We start from the raw sequence: 24685 nt of genomic DNA, 5'->3' as shown, positions 1-24685 counted from the left end.
GTACTAACTTCATACTATAAAACAGTGTAACTTAGAAAACTTACAAAAGAAGGGGTAATCCTGAGGAGCTTAGACCAAGAAGCCACAGTAACTAAGCATGCCAAACTTTTCTTTTTTTGCATAAATGTCATATTGAAGCCCATTTTAACAAGTAAAACCATGACAAAATTCATCATACTACTAACAGTTATCCTCTCTGTTGAATTTTTTGTTATCATGCCATGTTCCATTCAAGTTCAAATAATCCATCCTTCAACTTAGAAAGTACTCAAAGGTGGATGTCAAATAATGATTCAATAGCAGACCATAACAATAATCAGATATTTCTCATAATCAAATTTGCAATAAGCTTGGTCATGTCAAATATATTTATACAAATTCCTAATATGCTTAGACATAAGCTATATATAATCAATATACTGGCTAGGCCTGCAGCTGTTAATCCTATGGAAACAAATCCTAATCCAGTGCACTTACACTTTTTTGCTAATGAATGGACAGTTAATATGTAAAACTAATTTGATAAATTCAGTTGCATTTGCATAAATCCAGTCAACTGTCATAGTCATCTGTGTAAGTATTCATCAATTTCTTGCACAAAGTTCTTCTAATCCTTAATCCTTCAAGCTTCTGATATTTTTAACTGCAAAAATGAAGGGGTGGAATCATATCTTCAGTTTGTGCTTTTTGCAAATTGAAAAGGAGAAAATAAACAGTTGAAAAATTACCTGGGCTTACAATTTGGATGCATTTGGTAACTGATTTTGTAGTGGTCAGAGAATCTGAACCTGAATGATCAAAGTGAAAAATTCAAAACTCTTTCAATGATTTCAATGAAACCAATCCAGTCTAATTCATAGTCAAGAATCTCCTTTTACCTAGTAAATTCATGCCTTGCTCTGAAAAGACTTCAGTAACTGTCGAAGAAATATGAGAAGTCATCTGGTTTGCATCAGTATTGACATTTCCTGATTCACCAGGTGACCTGTGCATTAAACATCAAATGGGGACTCAGAAACCATTCCTAAACTAGCATTAGATCAAGGAAACTAAAAACAAATCTGGGCGAGGCAGGTAACTGTACCCTGAAAAAGAATCTGGGGAAGAATGCAATGTTGGCTGACAAGAATGACCAATCCCCTCTCCATCAAGGTCAAAATCATATAGTAGTTCAGAAAGATTAAAACCCACCCCTAAAGCATCTAAACTAGGCAAATCTATGTCAAAAATATCGCCTTCTTTCTCAGATTCAGACGTCGAAGTCATGTCTGGGCCAGCTGCCATTTCTGAATTACATGGGATGTTATCTGAGGCACCAAAATCCAACCTACTTTTCACTTGATCTCGCCTAATAGACCTCTTCATGTTGGTCTTTACTGGTGAAGTTGTTGAAATGCAATGATTTGTTTCTATGGAGTAAAATATTTGTTTGGAAGGGCTCACTCGAATTGTTTCTGACGAGATGATTGTGCGATTTGTGGCTGTTACAAGAGACGGTGTAAAAATTTTGCTGGAAGTAGCAGTTGAACAAACTTCCACTGGAGAGATAGATTTGTCAGTTTGGGATGAAGATGCTCTTGGCGGTGTTTTAGGGCCAGAAGAATTAGTTGGAGGGGACTGAATGCGCTGGCTGAACAAAGACTTGGCAACATTAGATCCTTGAACAGGTGTCTTATCAGATGCAGTACCAGGATCTGATAATTGAACTGCAAAATTATTCACAATGTTGTTTTGTTTAACAGAGCTGGTTGGTTGTGCATCTGTACTAGGATCTGCAGGAAAGTACGATCATATGATGTCAGATAAAAGGACATTTGACATGAAGTGACAAAAGACCAACTTCAAATGGATTTACCTTTAAGTGGCAACTGGTTAGTGATCAAGTGTTTACGAGATCTCTTGGCAGTTATGGGAGCTGCAGAAACATCTTTGAAGCCTTTTCTTTTTGAGGTTGATGGAATGGAATTTGGACTAGAAAATTTCATGGTATCTAGAGCAGTGTTTGAAGGCATTGATGCTGACATCAGAGCTCCACTTGTGTATGCAGAATAATAACCTGATAAAAGTAGTATAGTATAAATCTTCAAGTAAATAGTAAAGTAGTTATCCAAAATCTGGCACAAATCAATAGACTAGTTAACAAGGACATCCAACACATAACACAGCACTATCTTTCTATGAACAAATGATGTACTGTTTCTTGAATGTGATCATGAGCAATCAGTGACAGCTCTACGATCCAATCTTTATTTTGGAGGCTTTTCCTTTTAGGGATGAAGATAGTGTTGCTTTAAGGCCAAAACTATATGCTGCATGTCTTCAGTTAGGAGCTAAATGCAGTCTAGAAAAATAGACATTGTACATCCCATTGCATGCAAGTAATGGTGGTCACACAAATGCAAGAATAATTCAGGAGGAATATGTAAAAATATTAAGTTCTTTGCCTATTATGGTTTATTGAAGGAGAATTAGGATCCAAGATCCTCTGTTGCTTCCACATATTAGAGAATGTGCAAGGATCAAATCTCACTCTAGTATCTAGGAATGTAGCTTCTGCAGATACATTCCTACAGTAATGAATATGAGCGCAATTGAAATTCCTGGGGAGTTATATGCACTTCTATATATCTTCTTATTTTCTTTTTTTTGAAATATCACTCAGAACCTACTATCATATATAGTAATGAGTGTAATAGCACTCCAGACCAGCTATTATAAGATCCTAAATCAACCTCTGCAAATTAGTATTAAGAAGTTTGATAGGAAGTTGTTTCAGTTGGATGTCAATCCTGTTACATGAGCCAAAACAATCTCATTCGGAAGATGAATAAGTAGAATGTATATTGACAAAGATAACAGTGACAGGATTTGTTGTGAATCATGAAGTCTCACTCATTTCATGGAAGTGCAAGAAACATAATACAGTGTCAAAGAGCTCAGCAGAGCAAAATACATGAGCATAGTTTCAGTGGTGTCTGAGCTAATATAGCTTATTGGTTTATTCAAAGAGTATGGGATCTGCTATTGAACTAGCTATTGCTCCTTAAAGTGATAGAAAGACTGTCCTTCAGATAGCAGCTACTCCAGTGTATCATGCAAGGACAAAGCATATAAAAACAGATTATCATTTCATCCAGGAGAAAATACAAGCGGAGTTGACAATAAACTTGAAGTAATACATCTAACTCATTTAAACATACAAGCAGGGTTGACGATAAAAACTTGAAGTAATACGTCTAACTTGTTTGAACCTGCCATGTACCAAACAAGATAGTTTCACATACAACAACATATTTAGCAACTTAAAGCTACTTAAACTGAAAAGCATTGATATAAACTAAGAAAATAATTCAGAAAAAAAAAACTAAACAAAAGGTAGAATGCATACCTGAGGTTACCGGGGAAGACCCGTTAACAATACTTGGCAAAGCACCTGTTTTGGGTATTGAAGAAGAAGCACCAATTGAGGAAGGCAGGGTCAGATTCGTGCTAGCATTGTAAGCATTCATAACATGTTGCATCCCATTTAGTAAGTTCTGAACCCGTGTTTTTTCATGATCCAATCTACACTTCTCTTGATCCATAAACACTTTCTGCTCTTTCAAACTTATGTACTCATCCAACATATCTCCTAAACTCAATAAACTCCTTGGCGCCTATTCATTATCACACACAAAAAAAAACAAGGATTAATTTAAGAAACAAGGAATTAAGGGGCATTTGGCCATGAAAATTGCAAGTATTCAAAAAAAGTAGCCTTTTTTTATAAAGTGAAAAATGGTATTCAAAGATTAAGTCAGGTTTGGCAATGAATACCAATTACAGATTATATTTCTTGAATTTTTTGAAGTAATTTGGAGTAAAAGAAACGTGAAAGCAATTGAATTCCAAAATTTTCAAGAATTTCATAGTCAAACATGTCTTCCTAAATTCTACTCCGAAAGAAAGTAACAAAATTTCATGACAAAACGCCCCCCTTTAAATTTATTAATTTTCTTTAATATATACATACATATTATATGATGCACTCAATGAACATAAACCCTAGATTCTAACTCGAATCGATTAGAAACACTACAAACACTCATAATTTATCAAAAATAAATAAATTAAAAATACGAACATATTTAAAACATTCACACCTACTAATTTCAAATCCTAAATCCATCTCCGTAACTAACATAACATCAATTCATTACCCATACATCATACTAACCCACTCCTAATTCATCACAACATTAATATACACAAATTGAAATCCTAAACTAAAACAAATCAACAAAATTTTAACATATATACACCTCATTAACAGGAGACTTAGCGAGAAGATGCGAAGCTTCGGATCGAAAAGTTGTTCGAGTTTCAGTGAAACTGTTGTCGGAGAGGTATCGATCGACGATGAACGCAATCTGCACCGGAGTAACCTTTCCTTTACCGATGTTTTCGGTTTTTCGCGATTTGCTTTGTCTCCCCATTTTCAGTTTCTGCATCTGAAAGAAGAAAACAGAGGGAAAAATGCAAGAAGATTTTGGAGGGAAGAGAAGCATATTTGTAAGAACTGAGAAATATGGAGGGAAAGGTTAAAAAAATAATGAAGAATGTGTAAAATGAGAAAATGCGCGGGAGTATTCGAAAATTTTAGGAGCAAACAAAAAGAAATCGAAAATATACCGCCCAACATAAAATATTATGCAATGTAATTCGATATATAATATGTTAATATTGTATTATAGATATATAAAAGGTGTTTTATTTGTATTAATTTAAGGGGTCGTTTGGTAGAGTGTATTAGGAAAAACAACGCATGCATTAGGTGTGTGTATTAGTAATACCTTGTTTGGTACACTTTTTTATGTCATGTATAACTAATGCAAGCATTAATTATACACTATATTGTGTATTAAGTTGTGTATTACTAATACCAAGAAATTCTAGGTATTAGTAATACATAGCATTTTAACACTTGCATTATATTATATAATTACAAAAGTACCCTCAAAGCCTTTTAAAAAAAACATTTTCCATAGTACTTGCTTCAGAAACCTTTCATCTCTGTACTTTGACAATGGAAATTCAAGAGTAGGTTTCTTCTTCCCTTTGCTCAATCGAACATTGTTTGCTCATCTTTACAAGGTTAGTACTCTTATCTTTCATTAAAATCTATATTTTTCAACATCTCTTTCACAATTTAAGATGAAATTTAGGCTTAGCTTGTTTTTTTAATATGCTTTGAGCTCATCTATTCCACTCTTTATATGGTCGAAAATTAGGAATTTATGCACATAGATACTTATTTAAAAGCTTTATATGTATTCATTCTTATTTTTATGGCAAATATAGGTGTTATTATGGATCTTCAACCATTATCAGGTATTGGATATATTATTCTTGTGGAGATATTGTTTTCAGCAAGTTCTTGTTCTCCTTATTTGTCTTTTCATGGCTAGTCATGGTCATTCTCTAAGAAGACAATGTCGAAACAGACGTGAGGTTAGGTATCGTATGAGTGTTTGAGTTCTGAAAATCATTTCTCACTTACACTATATCATAAATGATAATGGTAGTGTATGTATCGATAAGTTAAGAATGGATAGAAATGCCTTTCACACTTTAGTTCTCTTAACTAAGGATATTGGAGGTTTGACTGACAGTAAAAGTATGTCAAGCAGCAAAAAATTAGCAATGTTTTTAAATATCTTGGCTCACCATGAGAAAAATAGATCAATCAAGGTTGATTATATTAGATCGGGATGGAGCGTAAGTCAGGCTTTCAATGAATGCTTGAGTGTTATTCTCAAACTAACTCCATTGCTACTTGTTAATCCTAAACCAGTACTTCAGGATGAGATTGAAGATCGATGGAAATGGTTTGAGGTAGGTGAAATTGTCGTTTATTATCTTTTAACTTGTATACAAAATATGCAGTTTTAACAGTTTTAGGAAAATATTATATATTTTGAGATAACACTATAATTTATCTTAAAGGGTTGTTTAGGTGCACTAGACGGTACTTACATTCCCATTAGAGTTCCAATCCAACACAAACCAAGATATAAAACAAGAAAAGGAGAGATAACAACTAATGTTTTGGGAGTTTGTGATATAAATCTCAATTTTACTTATGTGTTACCTGGATGGGAAAGTTCAGCTGCCGATGGTTGTGTATTACGAGATGCTATAGTACGAAGGAATGGTTTGAAAATTCATGAGGGTAGGCCTTATATATGCTTTCAAGTTACATCATAGAAATAATGGTACTAGTAACTTAATTATATGTTTATATTATAGGTAACTATTATTTGTGTGACGGAGGATATACGAATGGAAAATGATTTCTTTCACCTTATCGAGGTTATAGATATTGGTTAAAGGATTGGCGAGGCGATAATCCATCGCCTCGATGTAAAGAAGAGCTTTTCAACGTGAGGCATGCTAGAGCTCGTAATGTAATTGAAAGGGCATTTGGTTTGTTAAAAGGACATTGGGGAATTCTTAGAAGTTCTTCATGGTACTTGGTTAAGGTTCATAATAGGATCATTAGTGCTTGTTGTTTGATTCATAATTTCATTCGTAGAGAGATGGAAGTGGATCCCTTAGACATTGATATAAAAGAACAAATGGAGTATCAACACGAAAATATTGATGTTGTTGAATCGTCGGAGGAGTGGACCACTTGGAGGGATGAGCTGGCTCAATCAATGTGGAATGCAAGATTTAACAATTGACATATTGCTACTTGTTAGCTATAGAACCTTTTTGGACTTCATTTGCTCTTTAGAACTGGCCTAGTATAAATTGTTTAACTGCCAGAAACTTCTATTTTTTTGTGACCTTCATTGCACACCCTTATGTACTCTTCACATTTCTTTTGTTGTATGCTTTAGTTTATAGTGAATCTTATGATATTTGGTTCTTCCTGATTTTTTTGATAATTTGTCGCACAAGTTCTTACAGGCGAAATGAATAGTCAAACATCATCAAATAAGAAATCAAAAAAATCAAGCAACACAACATCTTCAACACGAAGGACATGGATTCCAGAAGAAGAACAAACTCTTTTAGACGGGCTTAAAGAGTTGTGTGCTAATGGTTGGAGAGGTGATAATGGAACCTTTAGACCAGGACACTTGATGGAGTTAGAACGTTATATACACAAATATCATCCTACAACTGGATTGAAAGGTGAACCACACATCAAAAATAAAATGAGATATTGGAAAAGATGCTATGGAATTATAGCTTTGTTGAAGACTCGAAGTGGTTTGAGATTTCAATATAGTGATGGAACTATAATAGTTGACGATCCAAAACATTGGATTGACTTTATAAAGGTAATTAATATATTTTTGTTATTTTATATGGTACTTTCCTTATTAATTCCTTTAATTATTCATAGTTGATGTGCCTTTAAACTAGTGATCAAGTAAATTGTTATCATCACATATACAGTAACATCTAGCCTCTCTTTAGATTCTTTTACAGTTAATTAATATCATATTTTTCTATTTTATTTTTTAATTTTCTAGATTGATCCACAAGCCAAGAAAATGAATACTAAGAAATGGCCACTATTTGAGGATTGGGAAGAAATCTTTGGTAAGGATAGAGCAACAGGAGAGTTCGCTGAAGGGCCGCTAGATGCTACTGAAGAAATTCAAAAGAGTCAAGCTCCACAACATTCTAATGACATGAGTTTAGGATTTCCTATTGATGTTGATCTTGATGATGATGAAGAAGAAAAAGAAAATGCTTACCATAGCTCTAAAGTTGGTATTGAAGAAACTGAAAATGCCACTGGACAAGGTGAATTTGCTACAGCTGAAGATTTCACCGAACCTAGTTCATTTACTGGAGCTGAAAATGTCGCTGGACCTAGCGTATTTAATGAAAGAGAAAATGTTGTTGGTTTTGAAAATGAACATACTGGATCCCGAAAAAGTCATAAACAAGGTGAGTATTCTAAAAGATCATCTTCTAATGTTAGTGAGACATTTCTTAAGGGTATGATGAAAGTTATGAAAAAACTTTACTGAAAGTCAAGACAAAAGAATTTGTTCCTTGATTGAAAAGATGGAGGATCGTGATCGATCTGATGTTCGTGGTCAAGTTTATTCTATCCTTGAATCACATGTATTTGAGTTGTACACCACAGAGCAACGTATAAAAGCTGCAATGATTCTCTGTAAAGACGCCAAAAAGATGGAATTATTTTTACGTATGGGTGAACATGATTGTCAGACAATGATGTGGATGGTTGTCCATGATAAACTTTGAAGTACGGTGAACTTGTGATATAAGTGGCTACACTAGTTTAGTAATTTTTGCTTGAAATCACTTCGAAGTGTGACATCAGTGGCATATTTTGACATCTCCGATTATTAATGTGCGCATGAGCATGTTAAATCTTTTTGTGTAACTAAGTTTTATCAAAATATCTCAACTCTTGTGTCAATGCTAAGTGCAGATGTAATTATATAGTTGTCGTTACAGCTCTTCAAATTCTCCTGTAGCCATTTAATTTTGAGATTCTGAAATGCAATTATATAGCTGATATGACAATTCTTTAATCTGTCTTGTATTTCTCTGTCTTGTTTCTATTTTTCTTTGTTAATTTCTCTATGAGTTGATGGTTCATAGCTGTTGTGATGCTCACATGTAATTAGTGAATTTGTAAGAGGAAAAACAAAATCATGAGGCTGAATAGAAGAAAAAAGGCGTATGTATAAGATCTAGAGAACAACTAGTTTCTGTTATATGACAAATTGTTTGTGTCAAAATGAAACTGGTTCAAACAGCCGATGAAGGATATAGAGGATTCATATAGCCTATCACACTAGTTTGGTATTGAGATCCAGCTGATCATTGATTGTTGATCCTCTTTTGTTTTTTGTTTTGTTTTGGGGGAAGGGAGTTACGAGCTCTCTCTTCTCGCCACCTCCTTCTAAATTTAAGAAAAAAAAGTAAATGATTCTGGCAGTAGCAGCTGGAACATTGCATCAGTGGGATAATTAATATGGCAAATTGTAATGAATAAGGAAACCTTGTGGGTAAAATGGGTACATGGAATTCATCTTAGAGAGGAAACCTCGATATGGAGTCACAGGGCACCTATTGATAGTAGTTGGTATTGGAGGAAACTTAATGCAAGAAAGGAACATATACATGGCTGGTATTGCAAGGGAACATGTTCCTCTACAGGCAACTGCAGAATCATCAACTAGAAGCAGATGAGTAGTTGCTGGTGCTGGAATGGGAAAGCAGTGTATTTGTTCACCAACAATCCATCCAGGCTCGTTTAGGTGCAGGCATCATCATGCTGATTGTAAATGGGTTGTTCCACTAGAAAATAAGCAGAATCAATTTGGTGCTTTTGTCGCCAAGGCTCTATGACAATTCTGCTGTACAAATTCGAATTGTCATTTGTAATTTTTCGTTTTTTAATAAGATGTAGATGATCTTGTTCGTACGTCTCAAATATTTACTATGTCCCAATTTATGTGAAAATGTTACGAGTGTTTAGTTACAAAAAGAGATTTGCAATTATTATTGTTGTGATATGTGAATTTAAATGGATAAAAGATGTATGGCAGGGGATAACACAGTGGACAGGCATAACAATGACAAACAATGGGATTAAACAGGTTTTGGAGAGAACAAAAAGGAAGCATTGGAAACAGTTTCAGAAAGAGACATTTGCAGCTATATGTGGGGCTATTCTCTTCCACACATGGCGTGCAAGAAACTGGAAAAAATTTAAAGGGAAGCATGTACATACAGAGGAGGCAGTAGCTCAGATAAAAAAAGAGATTATAGAGAGAGTACAGTTCTTCAGTAGTTCAAGGAAAGCACAAAAATGTAAACGGTTTATTCGATTACTTAGTAGTTAGTTTTCTTGTTTGTTGGAGGCCTAGTTTCTGATATCAGAAATGGGTGCTTTTTATTTGTATTGGTATTTTGTGGTAATGGTAATATTTTACATTGGTTACCAAAAAAAATAAAATTGACCTCATTGATGAAATTCATTTTGGAAATCTACTAATAATGGAGCTGGCATCTTTTTTTTTTTTTTTTTAATCTTATTTCAATATAGTAACAACTATTTAATTTTATATTTGAAAAAAAAAAAGAATAGGAGTAAATAATGTTTTAGCAAAGAACCTTGTTGCAAAGGAAGTATACAAAGAAATAAAGTGTGAAGGGTATTTTTGTAAACATACATCTTTTTAATAGACATTATGCAAGATTTGTTATTTTTAATACATCAAACCAAACAATGTATAAGTAATAATGCAGACATAACTAATGCAAGCATTACTAAAGCAAGCATTACTAATGCAAGCACTACTAATGCAAGCATTACTAATACACCCTATTTTGCATTATTCTTATACACTCTACCAAACGACCCCGAAGTGTGTTACTTTTTCAAATTGATTCGCCTCGATAGTAATGTAAAATGACCTTTGATAATTTTTTAATCTTGCATTACCATTCATTAATAAAAAAAAAAGAAAATTTTAGGTTTAACAAACATAAAAATCATATTTGTATGTTATAGTAATATTTTGTATAATTGCGCTCCATAACAAACTTTATGTTTGCTATGGAACATTAGATTTGTATAAATCACTGACAGTCTCTCATTTGTATAAATCGTTGTCAGCCTCTTGTTTGTATAAATCGCTGGCAGTCTCTCAATTCAATGCTATATATGTAACTACTATGTATATGTATCAATGATTGTGTTTGTATACCCGTATAAAAATTGAATTTATATGCAATTGAATCGAAATAAAATATTTGTATATCAAACCTCTCTCTCGCTTTATACAACACAAATTATACATTGTAATTTGTATAATTTATATTTGTATAAAGCAAGAAAGAAAGAAAGACAAAAGAGAACTGGTAGGGGAAGATTTATATTTGTATAATTATAAGTGTATAAGACGAAAATATATGTATTTGTATATACAGTTTTCTCTCGTCTTATACAAACACAAAAGCAATTTATACATTTCTGTTTGTATAAAGTGAGAGAGGCGAGGGAGAGTGGCGAGTAAGATTCGCTGGGGAGAGAGGCGAATGACAACTGTTTGCTATGACTTACAATTAAATGAAATTGCGGTTATAACATCTAATTTGAATTAATAGTTTGCTATTTTAGACAACTAGAATAATTACTTTGCGCGGGAATTTAATACCACAGAATTCAGAAAATAATACTTAAAACCTACCAGTCATTAAAACTAAAACACTATATTATCTTACATACAAGATTAAGTAGTAACAAACATTAATAATGTAAAGGAAAATGAAAATTATTACATCTTATCATTTATACTTAATAACATAAGCATAAATTAATGACTGTAAAAATACATACCAGGATCTGTAACATAAGCAATGGTGTCAGTAAACCACTCAACAGGAGCAAAGTACACAAATATTTAATTGTGAAGAAAAAAAAAGAGTAGGTTCAGAATTTTCGTTGATTTAAAATGAGAGAAAATCTCTCTATTTATAGATAACAAAGGGTAGTGTGAACAAATATTTATTGTGTCTTATCGGAAATATTACAACTATTTGGAAAAGTTGCAAATCCTATTTGTGCAAATCTCCCAAATTTTAGGAATCAATAGTGAGAATTGGCCGTAATTCCCATAGCCCATTAACCCGGCCCATGAATTAAAACTGGATATGTTTATAACCACCACAAGAAATTTTCTTCACTTTTTCTTGAAGAAGATGAAGCAAGCTATACTTTCATGGAGTCATTCTCCTCCATTTCTTCCCAAATTTTCACCAACCTCCATTATACCGAAAACCCAGAAAACCCTTTTAAGGGTTTATGCAACTGTGGAGTCACCTGAAGAGAATATGCTTACTGCTAAAGAGAGAAGGCAAATGAGAAATGAGAGAAGAGAGAGTAAAACAGGTTACAATTGGAGAGAAGAAGTAGAGGAAAAACTTATTAAGAAACCTAAGAAGCAATATAAGTCTTGGACTGAAGAGCTTAATCTTGATAACCTTGCTAAATTGGGTCCTCAATGGTGGGTTGTTAGAGTTTCTAGAGTTAATGGTCATGAAACTGCTGAACGTATGGCTCGTGCTCTTGCTAGGAACTTTCCTGATATTGATTTTCAGGTAATAAAGATTTGTGCTTTATTGTTTGGTTTGATGGTGAAGTTCTTAATTTGGTGGTTTGGGTAATTACTTTTGTGCATTACTCCTGAAATTAGAAAATCAACTCCTGACTGCATTCGAATTTGATGTCAATATCGAAAAGGTCAAGCCGTCTATTTAGTTTCCACCATTTAATAGGGACCATTAGAGTTTAGTTTGCACATAATTTAGCTCCAACAAGCAAACTGGCTTAGTTCAATCATGAAAAGCATTCATTCCATTAACATGAATATGAAGAATGTAAAGTGTTCAAGCATTATGAGTTATGGATGTTCATGAAAATAGGGATGTTATAGGTTTCCAGCAAGAAGGCATTTAGAGTATTCAACAACTACGTCTCTGTTCCATACAAGTTAGAGTTCGCTATTGAATCCTCACTGAGTATGTTTCTCCATTTAAGCTCTAACTCATGCCTTCATCATATGATGCGTTTAGAGGACAGTTGTGGAAAAATATAGTTTGGGGTAAGAGAGTAGGAACTAGCAAGGCAAGTGAACTATCGGCCTTTGTAGCAGTATTCATTTTTTATTTGGATTATTGTGGTGCTCGAGCCAGCTTGTGAGCACCTCAGTTAATCCATCTACCATTACCTATAACTTCCAACCAACACAGATACCGGTGTCACCTACCATTTTTTCCCCTATTACAGTATTCATTTTTATCAGTAGAAGAGAGCATAAGAGAAGTTTGTGAAGCCTTTATAGCAGTATATATATACTATATAGTTGCAGAGCTTGCGTAATTTCCAGTTTCCATGGAACTTCTAGATCTTTTCTGTTGTATTGGAATGGAAGCCATGGACCTGAAGATAACCATATTATAAATTATAAACAGGCGTCTATCAGTTTTTCTATTGCTGTAGAAATTTTCTTTAGAGAAAATTTTTGCCCCAATACTCGTCTCAGTTTTCACTGTTGATTTTCTTTGCTTGAAATCATAGTCTTTGGTTTGTTTGTGTGTGTGTGTGTGTGTGGTGGTTGATTCTGCTCCAACCAATGAGGTCTTTCCTATAAGTTAATTTTAGGACAGTTGGAGGTTGGATTACCTCAAACTGCAAGGGTATAAAGTGTATTTAACTAATGTAGGAATTGGTTTTTCAATATCTTTTGAGTTTTGACTGACTGTAAAAGTTTTTGCAGGTATACAATCCATCTGTACAAGTCAAAAGGAAATTAAAAAATGGAACACTTTCAATTAAGCCTAAACCCCTTTTCCCAGGATGTGTGTTTCTGAGATGCGTACTGAACAAGGAAATACATGATTTCATTCGAGAATGTACTGGAATTGGAGGCTTTGTTGGATCCAAGGTTGGAAATACGTAAGCATTCATTGTTGCCCCTATCACAAATCACAAGTTTACAAGTATTACTTCTTATCATCTGTGTTGGACAGCGTTACCCAATACATGTGTTGGTGAGAGGTAGCAGGTACCCCTGGAAATAGTCGAGGTGTGTATAAGTTGGCCTGGATAACATGGTTATAAAGAAAGATTACAATTTTTACTCAGTCAAGAAAGAGGAGGTCTTTGATTTGTTTGATATGTCAATGCGATTTTCTTTGACCTCTGGGAACTCTGTCTTTTATACAAACAAAGACCCATGGTGTATGTGTCTGACCCAATGGAACATATGTCAATTAAAATATTAACATAAGATGAGTGGAAAAATATCCTAAGCTAACTTGGCCTAAGATTGGAATTTTTTATTTAAAAATCAGTTACACTCTAATTGTGCGTAGCTTATAAAATGTGTTGGCCTAAGTTCAGAAATTTTTACTTAAAAATCACTCCCAATCTAATTTTGTGTAGCTTGTAAATGTGTTTATTCAGTCAGCTACTATAAGGTCTTTCTGCAAGATTAGTGATGAATGCTATTTCTGCTTGACAAAATTTCAGAATACTTACCAAATTTTATGCCAATAGGTCAAGTGAATTTTGCAAGGATATCTATTTACTAACTGCCTTTAGTTGATATCTACCATTTGGTCTCCCTTGATATGACTTTTATGTTACTTGTGTCTACATTCCCATTTTATTAGTTAAAGGGCTAACTTACAACATACCCGAGGTCATTTTTTATTTTTCTCAGTTACTTAAAGTGTAGAACATTTGCAGAAAACGGACGATCAATAAACCCAGACCTGTTGATGAGGATGACCTGGAGGCCATATTCAAACAAGCGAAGGAAGAGCAAGAGAAAGCTGATCAAGCTTTTGAAGAAGAGGAACAAGGAGAAGGAGGTTTAGATTCCCAGCTGACAAAAAACTCTAGTATAGCTCCCCTTGATGACAAAGTTGTGCCCAAAACACGAGGAAGGCAATCTAAAAAAGCTTTAGACCTGCTTGCAGTTGATGCGTTGAGAGGATCAGATGATAAATCTTTAATACCAGGGTCAACTATTGAAGTTGTGTCCGGAGCCTTTGCAGGATTTTCAGGGATTCTCAAGAAGGTTGATAGCAAGGCAGGATTGGTATGCCTAGAACACTATCCTTGTGTTATTTCGGGGTAGGGGATAGTGGGCAAGGGAAAGCATAGTTATAAAAATCCTGGAGTTCAGTCAAAAAAGGAGAAAATTTGAGTTAATAACAGCTTATGTCTTCAATTGTTCCTAACATCATGCTCCCCCGCCCTCTTGGGCCTCTTCCACCCTTGCAATGCAAAAAAGATAATAATATATTTAATAGAGAACGTTTTCAAATTGGTTATCTCCATTCTCCTGTACAGTTTGAAAGCTTATTGGTGCTAATTGCTCTCGCTACACTGTATCTTCCATTTTCTGTATGAGACTGTTCTTCTGTTACTTCACCCAAGCCAACCGAAAAAGCAAAGTTTGTTCTTGACATTGAATGTGGAATTTTTCTTGCAGGCAACTGTTGGATTTTCTCTGTTTGGCAAGGAGACTCTAGCTGATATAGATGTCAAAGAAATTGTAGCAGAGGTTGGCTGACCTGTTTAGGCTGTGGATACCTTTTTGTCTGAGATGGTAAGTCTTGCTCTGAGTGATCACTATTTTAAAAAATACTGGTGTCCTCACTGAAGGTTCACATTGTATGTATGTAGAAGATGCATCTGCTTACTGAAAAAAGATGTGATGTCTTACCAGGATAATGGTGTACCTAGGGAATACCAGGCTAGTTTGAAATAAGTAGTTGTTATCCTAGTGTTCGCGTGATTTCTTCTTTTCTAATTCTTCTCCAAATATTCTTTTGGCCCCATGCTGATATATTTTACACTGTCTGCTTTAATATTTCATATTCGTGGCGTCCTTCCTCATGTGATAAAATGGCCATGTGCCAAAAAGATTGACTGGCATTCTTTCTTTGGCCAAAGAATGCAATGTGTGATGGAGATTATATGTTTAGTCCAAGACTAATAATTTATTAACATGGATGACAAATATATGAACAAAGAAATATAGAAAAATAATTCCGATAAAGTGAAATATCAATTGTTTAGTGTCGTCTATTCAGAAGAGGTTCATTGGCAAGGAAAAGTATGTATTAATCTTGATGACGACACTGAAGCGCACATTAAACGAGGTGAAACGCTCAACATGTTTTGAGCCTTGCTTCAGGGCTTAAGCACACCTCTGATAACACTGATTTTATGTGATCCAGAAGCAGGACAAGTCAGCTTTATAAGGATGATCTTACTCATTTTTTAGGTTATTTTGGAGTGAAGTGTCAATTGGAGGAGGATCAATATTTTCCCTATTAAAGAAGTGGTCCAAATGAAGGAGCTGGCTGGGATTTTGGGGTGCAAGATTGAATAGCTTCCCACAACCTACTTAGGCATGCCTCTGGGCAACAAACAGTAGGAGTTAATTATCTAGGATGAGATTATAGAGAAGACAGACATGGAACTTTCAAAGTGGAAATAGGAATTAGATTGTTTTTGATAAATGCAGTATTAGATTCCTTACATGCTTGTGATGTCTATGTTTCCTATTCCATTCCAGTTGGGCTGGTAGATAAACTTGACAAGCTCAGAAGGGACTTTCTATGGAATGGAAATAACGAGGATGGGGGTTTTCATTTTGTGAAATGGGATGATTTCAACTTGATAAGAATCAGGGGGTCTTGGTATCAGAAATCTGAAATTACACAATAGTTGTCTATTGGTGAAGTGGTTATGGAAGGAGGTGATCCTGAACAAATATGGACAGACAAGCCAATAGTGCACTGATGAAGTGGTCAACACTTATAATGTATCAGTTTGGAGGACTATCAGGAATTTATGGTCTAGTCTTAACAAACATGTTGTCTATAAGGTGGGTGATGGCACAAAGACTATGTTGGGGAAGGAATCCTGGAATGAGCAAGTGCCTTTGATGATTTTTTTCCCTGATTTATTTTCCATATGCAGCAACCCTGAAGCGCTTCGCTGCTGTGGCAGACTCTTGGACTCCTCGAGGGTCGAATATATGCTTCAAAAGGAACCTAAATGACTGGAAAACTGATAGGGTGGTTGATCTTTTGAAGGAAGTTGATAAGTTAAGAGGCACTTCCCAGCCCCAAATGCAATCAAGTAGAAACATAACAATGATGGGAGGTTGGAAGTTTTGGGGAAACCAGGAGACAGAACAGGTCCATGGACAAAGCTTTGGAAATGTCTTGTGCCATCCAAACCAAGTGTTTCACTTAGTTAGGAAGGAAGGAAAGAAATGGGAGGTGTTTTGAGGATAGATTTAATACTTTGCAGAAAATTAAGTGGAATTGTATTGTAAATTTTCATTTTTGGTGTAAAGAAGCAATTGTAGAGGATGCCATCTTCTAGGCTCTCTATAAGTAGCCCTTGGTTCATAGCTCTCTGTTGATAACTTTTTTGAGGTCTGTATGTTGAGAAATACAACCTACCAGTTTTTCTTAGAAAAAGAGATGAATCTCTATAGAAAAATGATACATACAAGCTGGTTGAACTTCCAAATGGTAAAATAAATAGTAGACCTACCAAAAAACTACTTATAAGACTGTAATAGTCCTCCGATGTTGCTTTAGAGCTCTCTAACTTTTGAAGATTTCTCCATCTTGCCATACAACATATACAAAGGGCATATATTCTTTAGTGCAGTATATTTACCTATCTTCCATCATATATGTTTTGTTGCTTCATGATGATTTCTATTGGATTACTACAATTGAATTTTGACTTCAGGGACAAGCAAAATTTTATGATGAGTCAACAGTAGGCAGCGTGATATTTGTGCAAAGGTCTGCAAGGGATTAAAGCTAAGCCATGGATTAAGCTGATTTGCCTAAGGGATTCCAGAGTTATCTTGGGTATCAAACTGCTGCAATTCTGATGAGTGTACTGTTGCTGAAGAATGAACATTCGTTTGCAGATCAAATGTCTGTGTGAAGCTACTTGAAGTTATGCATGAATGTGTCAAATAAAAGATGGTGAGAAATCTTCTTCGCAGCTTTCATTAATGGAAGTTGTCTTGCATTATTTTTCCTTGTGGATGAACAAACTCGTGTTTTTTCCAAGATCTCTGTAGGCTGTATTTGAAGCCTGTCAATCTGTTATGAAATTAGTTGCAAGTTATCGGAGTTTAGTCCATCATCCTAAGTATGGGACTACTTGAACCGTGTTTATATAGCTTTTTCCCTCGTACCTCAATATATCCTTCAGTTCATATCAATTGGTATCAGAACGTCTACGGTTGTGTAGTGTTGTGGATTGTTATGATCCTAATTGCAAGGTATGTTCTGATCTCAAGTTGGAAGTATGGAATTTAATGCAGGGTTTATATAGCAAGGTATGGTTTGATCTCAAGTGTGACACAATTGTAATTGGTGTTCCAAGATTCAATAAATCTGGAAAAGTTGGTTTAATCATCTCATTTAATTTATGTTCAAGGTATATTACAGTCAATTCTGGTTTAAGTAAGTTCCAATAAAGAACAAAGGAACAATATCAAACTTCATATTCTATGTACAAAGATATGAAGTCTAGAAGGGTAAAACTAATATTTGACTTACTTTGAATTAGAAAAACTTATCTGCACTTGATGTTTATATCGGAATATCTTACTTTACCATGGTTAGCAATGAAACTGAAGTTAGAATAAGAATCAATTAACTATGTTTAACTATATTTATTGAGTTGGTTTATTAAGTATTTTTTTTGTCCTTACTGATTTTGATATGTTTCACTTGACCCAAGGATCTATAGAAAACAATATCTTGATCTTTATAAGGTAGTAGTAAAGTTGTGTATACACCGCCCTCTTAAGATTTTACCTATGAGATTATATTAAGTATGTTATTGTTATCGTAAAGCTTGATTGAAGTTTGTAAAAAGTAATTCATTTTTTCATCTCAAAGGTAGTGTCATTGCCTTGTTAGTGGAGTTTTGTGATTGACCAAAAGAATGGGGGAAAGCAAAAGAAAGGATAAGAAGTGGCACCACTTTATAATTTTAGGGCACAGTAGTATTTTATTTGAGAATTTTACACAATAGTGTTTAGAGCTTATTATATCCTATTCCTAATTTTTTGAAAATTACAAAAATCCGTTTGTGAAATTCGGATACATCCCAAAATGTTCCGATACATCATGTCCCGGTTACAATTACATGTCTCAACGTCCTGATACAATGCGTCTCGAATCTGGATACATCAATTAATGTCTAGATACATCGCGTAAAGTGATGTATCTTATCGATACATTGCGTAAAGTAATGTATCCAAAAATATGAGAGAGTAGGAATTTTTGTAATTTTTTCAAATAATAGAAAATTTTAAAAATATAAATAAGTTATTTACTTAAATAATTTATCCTATTTTGAAGTATAACCAAAAAGAGATACTGCTGGTCCACTCTCCACCTGTTTAAAAAACAATTAATAGGCCACCTATGATTTGTCCATATCATGAAATTTCAAAGTTCACAGAAAAGTTTTTGCTTTTCAATATTCTTTTTAAATTTTTCATCCACTAAAAATCTAGCCAATCCTTTTGTTACACTAGTAATGAAATAAGAGTTAAAATGGATTATCAAGTCTAATGAGAGAACTTAACTATCAAAATTTCTGATGAAATAGCAAGTTACTTTGAATACGAAATCACTTTACGATAGGATACAATTTACCCTTCAAAGTGAGATTTTTTGGTGTAAGAAAATTTAATCAGGTCTTAAAATGAATATCGAATAACTTTATGAAAAAAAGGTACAAACGCTAGCCCTAGATGGACAAAGTTTCTAGAAATACTAACTAGTTGAGGTTAAGATTTAGCCTTATTTAGCAGAATGTTTTAGGTTTAATGTTCTCTAGAAATGTCTGTCTTGTGAGAAACTTATATATCAAGAGAATATTATGTGCCGCTCTTATATAATATATAATAGAGAAACTACTAAACAACAAAAATTTCATGTTAATCCATTTAGCTACAGATAGCGATGTATTATAAGAAAACACAAGATCTATTTAGCGACGGATTAGCTGGGAATTACTAACAAATTTAGTTGGTAATTCCATGTTTTTAATAGTGCATATAGGATAGGAGTGGTTGGTTTTTATCATTTTCATAAGAGTAGCAAGAGAAAGAGACAACTTAACTAGTGCTAGCCTAAAATGTAGGTTATCCCATTTGATACATACAATATATTCTTCTTTTTCCATCCCCACTTTTGTTTACTTTGTTTTGGTAAATTAATACAAGTACAAAGTACTAGTTTTCTATGCTATGACATCATTTATGCCAAACTATAGTTGTATATTTTTGCTCGATGGTTCACGTGAACTCAGTAGTGTTTGTTTCACTTTTATAAATATTTGATGGTGAACCTAATTGTTAGCTTGCGAGGTTGTTATAGGAAATCATAAACTTCAATCCTGAATCCAAATCTGTGTTTGACAAATGGATGGAACTAAAATCTTAAAAAGGAGTATACATTATTATTTATTAGTAATAGCTTTTTAGAAAAAAAGGATTGAGATCAATAGGTGAAGTCAAGGGTTCAACCCGTGCTGGATGTAAAACGGTATAAACATCGAGTACAAAAAAAATTTTTCCTTTAAAATTCGGAATTAATAGGTTTTTGTTCCTTTTATACAATTGTAGGATGGATAAATTCAGCCACGCCCGATATTCACATCACATGATCGTAAAATACGACAAGTATCTCTTTTTATTGTATGTGTGTGTTCATATAATCTCTAATCTTGGTAAACAAGAACCTCAAAGAGTTGAACAACGCCAATATTTTAACTGAATCTCCTAATACCTCCACTGTTAATAAGTGGTGATAAAACACTCAAATTCTGGACCTTTGCTTGCTTTACTATGTTTGAAAACTTTTTTCCTTTTTAACATTTGATTCACAATGATATACAAATGATTAAGAATTGGCCATATTGGAGAAGTCAAAAAAACAATATCTAAGTAAAAATTATATGGGTTGAAAAAACTATAACCCAAGTTGTTTTTTTCCCAATAATAATTATTTATAACTTATAAGATGGGCAATGGTAACAACAGTAGACATAAATAAAGAAAGTGACATTACTTAGTGGATCATGTGAACCTAAAATAATGTTTTCATGTAATGCCAATGTGAAGTTATTAGGACAACTGGACAACAAAAGGAATTTATTTTTGGATGCTTTCTGTAAAAAGAGAAATCTTTTAAAGATAAATATTGCTAAAGTGAAAGTAAATACAACTAGTACTGTCTACTGCGTGTCTGAGTGGGCGTTTGACAATAAAATTTCGGAATTAAATTACAAATTGAATAAAAATTATGTAATTTTTTTCTCAATTGTATTAAGAATATGTAAAATTAAATTTACATTCATATAATACCTAATATGTAACCTTAACATATTACATAATTTTTTGATAAAATATATATAGCTAACCACCCTTCGACTAAGTTGGCTCCGCCCTTCGGAGTTGACCCACAGTCACAGGCTTTGTGTTATTTCTAAATTAGACCAATGGTAGAGGGACCCAAAGAGACCTCCACTTATTGTCCCATTAACAATTTTGTGACCCTTTCTCTATATAATAACTAACGTGTTATTACATGCAACCAAAAGAAGACAAATAATTATAATTGTCGTTTAATATTTACATTTTTTGACTTTATTCTACCTTGATAAGCCATTTCAGAGTAGTATTTGATCGATTGTGTATTAATTAATATATAATTGATTAATCTGAGGTTATCGATTTGAAAATACTTTTTTTGGGTCTATATGGAGTAAATATTTGTAATCAAAGGTTTAGATATTATTAATAGCTATGAGCATTTGATCAAATTACTCTATTTCCTTTTAAAACATCAAAAAATTTGAGAAGTATTTTATTTAGATAAGTTGATCTTTTGTGCAATAAAAAACCATACTAATAGGTACTTTTTTCGTTTCAATTTGTTTGATCTATTACCTTCTTTTTTTTTTTGGAGATAAGTGAATTTCTTAAGGGTGTGTGCTCAAGCTAAAAAAAACTCATATACAAATGGACCACATGGAGTAACTATCAGCAACGTACATAGTCATACTTAAGATTTAAATTTATGATATTAAAAATTTCTAAACTCAAAATACATTAAATTTTTTTTTTATTGAAAACATATTTTTTGTATCTATTTACTATAGTTATAACATATATATACATAATCTAAATTGAAACTACGTTATAAACTTATACTATACATGTACATCCGCCCCTAGTCAAAGGGATTGTAGGATTTACCTATCGTAACAAGTATGGCACCTTAAATGCATAGTATAATTTGATGCATTTACGTTGCAATAGAGTTAATCGATTGGGTAGTTGAGTTATCACATCAAAATAAATAAATGTCTCTCATGGTTTGTCAATAAATAATGTCACATGAACAACGTAACTCCTATATATAATTACAAAGAATCTAATTTATTATGGTACGTACAAATGTAATAAATTATTGTACAACCTGCTATAAATTGAGTACTAGTAATTAATAATGTACATAAAATTTCCAGAGAATTTAGAATGTAAACAATAAGTTTATAATCTATATAACTTTTTCATAATTCAATTGGTTAATATGTTTTGAAAAACATAGTATATATTTTCTTTAGAAAAATAAGTCTTCTTTCTCATTCTGTAGTCTATCCAACCCCACACTAATAGTATTTGTGCCTAGACAAGATGGAGTTGGTCGAATAGTAATCAATACGTACCCCTCACCTTTAACTTAAAAATTATGGGTCCGAGTTATCAAGAAAGCAAAAAATAAAGAAGACGGGAGCTCCTAGGGAGGTGTAAATAAAAAATAAATAATATTTGTGCATGAACTATATATAAAAGATAGATCTTGAGACAATACTTTATGCTTAATTACTTACGAAATATCTGAAATTAAGTAAGAATCACTTATTTTTTAAATAATCATTTTCATGAATTAACGAAAATGTACAAAAACTCTATTTTAACATTTTATAAATATAACATTTGTAAAAAATTATGAGAAAAATAAAAAATAAATTCATAATGAGAAAAATTATATAAAAAAATATATTCCATAATGACAAGGAGTTGTGACATGAAGAAAACCACAAAAATGAGCTTAAGCCAAAGCGAAGTTCGTTAAATATCGACAGTCAATCGTCTCTTTCACGGCAGAGGTCCACTTTGCTTAGCTGTCTACTCTCACTGTCACCGCTTCCACGGGCTTAATATATGTTAATTTTTATCTTAATTTATGTAATGCGGTTAAAAAATTTAAGAATCGATTAAATTTTAATATGATTTATAGGTATTTAAAATTGTTACTAATAATCATTTCTAATATTTTTTGCATAATTTTTTAATAATATTATATGTTATTTCTTCTGTCCTAATTTAAAGTATAAATTTTCAAGTTTTTGGCTTTACGGCCTTCGGACTAATAATATATAATTATATATTATGAAGAAATATTAAATGATGTTAATATACTTAAGTTAAAAGTGTAAGTATGGTAACTCTTAACGGGTTAACAATTTATCTGATAAAGAAATTAAATAATCTACCTCCACACCAATAAGCCGTTAATTATAAAATTTGAATCCATTCACCAGCCGTTTATTCGATAACCCAATATTAATTGGCTAATAAGCCAATTTTGCGGTTGACTTATCGATTACAGTTCGATTTTGAACACCCCTACATAAATGTGTCTTTTGACTTGATTTTAACTAATATTTATGTGTTTCAATTTTATATATGCATAAATAGACATTTAAACTTTATAATATTAACAAGTAATACACATATATTCTATGATAGTTATGTGATTTTGATGTTCTAAAAATAAGTTTTTATAATAAATATATTGCATGGTATTATATAGTATACTATATAGTCCAAATATGTATAGAAATAGACCGTTGTTTATAGATGAAGGAGAAGACAAGGCATGCTCACATATACTATAGAATTTATTTTTTGGGTCAGAAAAGAAAAAGGTTTATACAAAGTTGGCACAGTCCACAATACAGTAAAACACTTTTGGCCAACATAAAAACGAAAAGAATCTCTTGCTTTTTAGCCACCCAAAAACCTTTTTTTTTTCCCCTCAAAAAATAAATTATTTACTTAAAAAGCTTCAACTCATTAATTAACACAACTAAAAAAAACAAAAAACAAAGAACCAAGAAAGACAAAGTTCCGCTCTCTCCATTTCATAATAAGTAATATTTTTCGTTTAAATATATTTTCACAAGAAAGTAATAAAATTTGCATACATTTTATTATATTTCATTAGCATGTTATGGTTGTTATTTAAAAAAAATTATTCACCCTTAAAAAGTAAAGAGCAATTTTACTAACTTATCTTTAATCAAATGCCTTGAGAAAAAGTATTTCTTAGTTATGTATAATTTTATTTATTAAAATTAGGGTGAAATTGAAAGAACAAAAATATTTTATTAATTTTGTGAAATATCACTTATTTTAAAACAAAAATGAAAAACTAAAAACATCTTTGAAACAGAAGAAATATAAATTAGTGGATGTAAAAATATTTATCAAATACCTTCTTAATTTATCAATCCTCATATCTTAACGGTTAGACTCAAGATTTATTTTTCTTACATTTCGACATTTGTTTGATGTAAGTTATTTTATTAGGAGTAAAACTAAATTATTTCTAAATGTAAAAGTATGATATTTTCTTAAAACTAACTTTAAAAAAAAGTGTGTCAGATAAATTGAGTAGAAGTAAAATAAGATAATTATAAGTAAAAAAAAAAAAATTAATAAATTTCTTATTACACCTTAAATAATTTTTTTAAACACAATAAAAAAAATGTAGAAGCATAAAACTTGTGACCTCTTGGTATTTCAGTGCCAGCTATGTTTCTTATTCTATGGCTGTAAAGTATGTGGGTCTTTTTAGCAATTACATATTTTCTCCATATTTACTCAAATCACCCTTGTACTTTGTACTTTTGTAATTTTACTACCTCTTTTTCTGTGTTTTTGTTTGCACTACTTAACATGCCCTTCATATATCTTTATGCAATCAT

General features: G+C 32.7%; 2 protein-coding genes and 1 pseudogene across 3 annotated transcripts; 2 read left to right on the top strand and 1 right to left on the bottom strand.

Moving 5' to 3' along the window:
- Positions 1–332: 332 nt before the first annotated feature.
- LOC125871947 (uncharacterized) lies at positions 333–4541 on the bottom strand. 2 transcript variants are annotated; one of them, XM_049552661.1, is made up of 7 exons: positions 4302–4541; positions 3389–3656; positions 1856–2056; positions 1085–1772; positions 879–985; positions 729–788; positions 333–643 (listed from the first exon to the last, which is right to left on the bottom strand). In XM_049552661.1, the coding sequence occupies exons 1-7, from the start codon at positions 4488–4490 to the stop codon at positions 615–617; spliced, it is 1542 nt and encodes a 513-aa protein (XP_049408618.1). In that variant the 5' UTR covers positions 4491–4541; the 3' UTR covers positions 333–614. The 2 variants fall into 2 exon arrangements, with proteins under 2 accessions (XP_049408618.1, XP_049408619.1); XM_049552662.1 differs by having other exon boundaries at positions 3434–3656.
- A 1995-nt stretch (positions 4542–6536) lies between these two features.
- LOC125870078 (uncharacterized) lies at positions 6537–8274 on the top strand (annotated as a pseudogene).
- Positions 8275–11718: 3444 nt separating this feature from the next.
- LOC125871949 (uncharacterized) lies at positions 11719–18022 on the top strand. Its single transcript, XM_049552665.1, has 5 exons — positions 11719–12147; positions 13326–13504; positions 14300–14654; positions 15051–15167; positions 17339–18022. Exons 1-4 carry the CDS (start codon positions 11749–11751, stop codon positions 15129–15131), a joined length of 1014 nt encoding a protein of 337 aa, XP_049408622.1. The 5' UTR covers positions 11719–11748; the 3' UTR covers positions 15132–15167; positions 17339–18022.
- The last annotated feature ends 6663 nt before the right edge of the window (positions 18023–24685 follow it).

Source organism: Solanum stenotomum, chromosome 7 (assembly GCF_019186545.1).
Source record: "Solanum stenotomum isolate F172 chromosome 7, ASM1918654v1, whole genome shotgun sequence".
Taxonomy (NCBI): domain Eukaryota; kingdom Viridiplantae; phylum Streptophyta; class Magnoliopsida; order Solanales; family Solanaceae; genus Solanum; species Solanum stenotomum.
The sequence above is the reverse complement of the archived record's forward strand: the minus strand, read 5'-3'. Positions and strand labels throughout refer to the sequence as shown.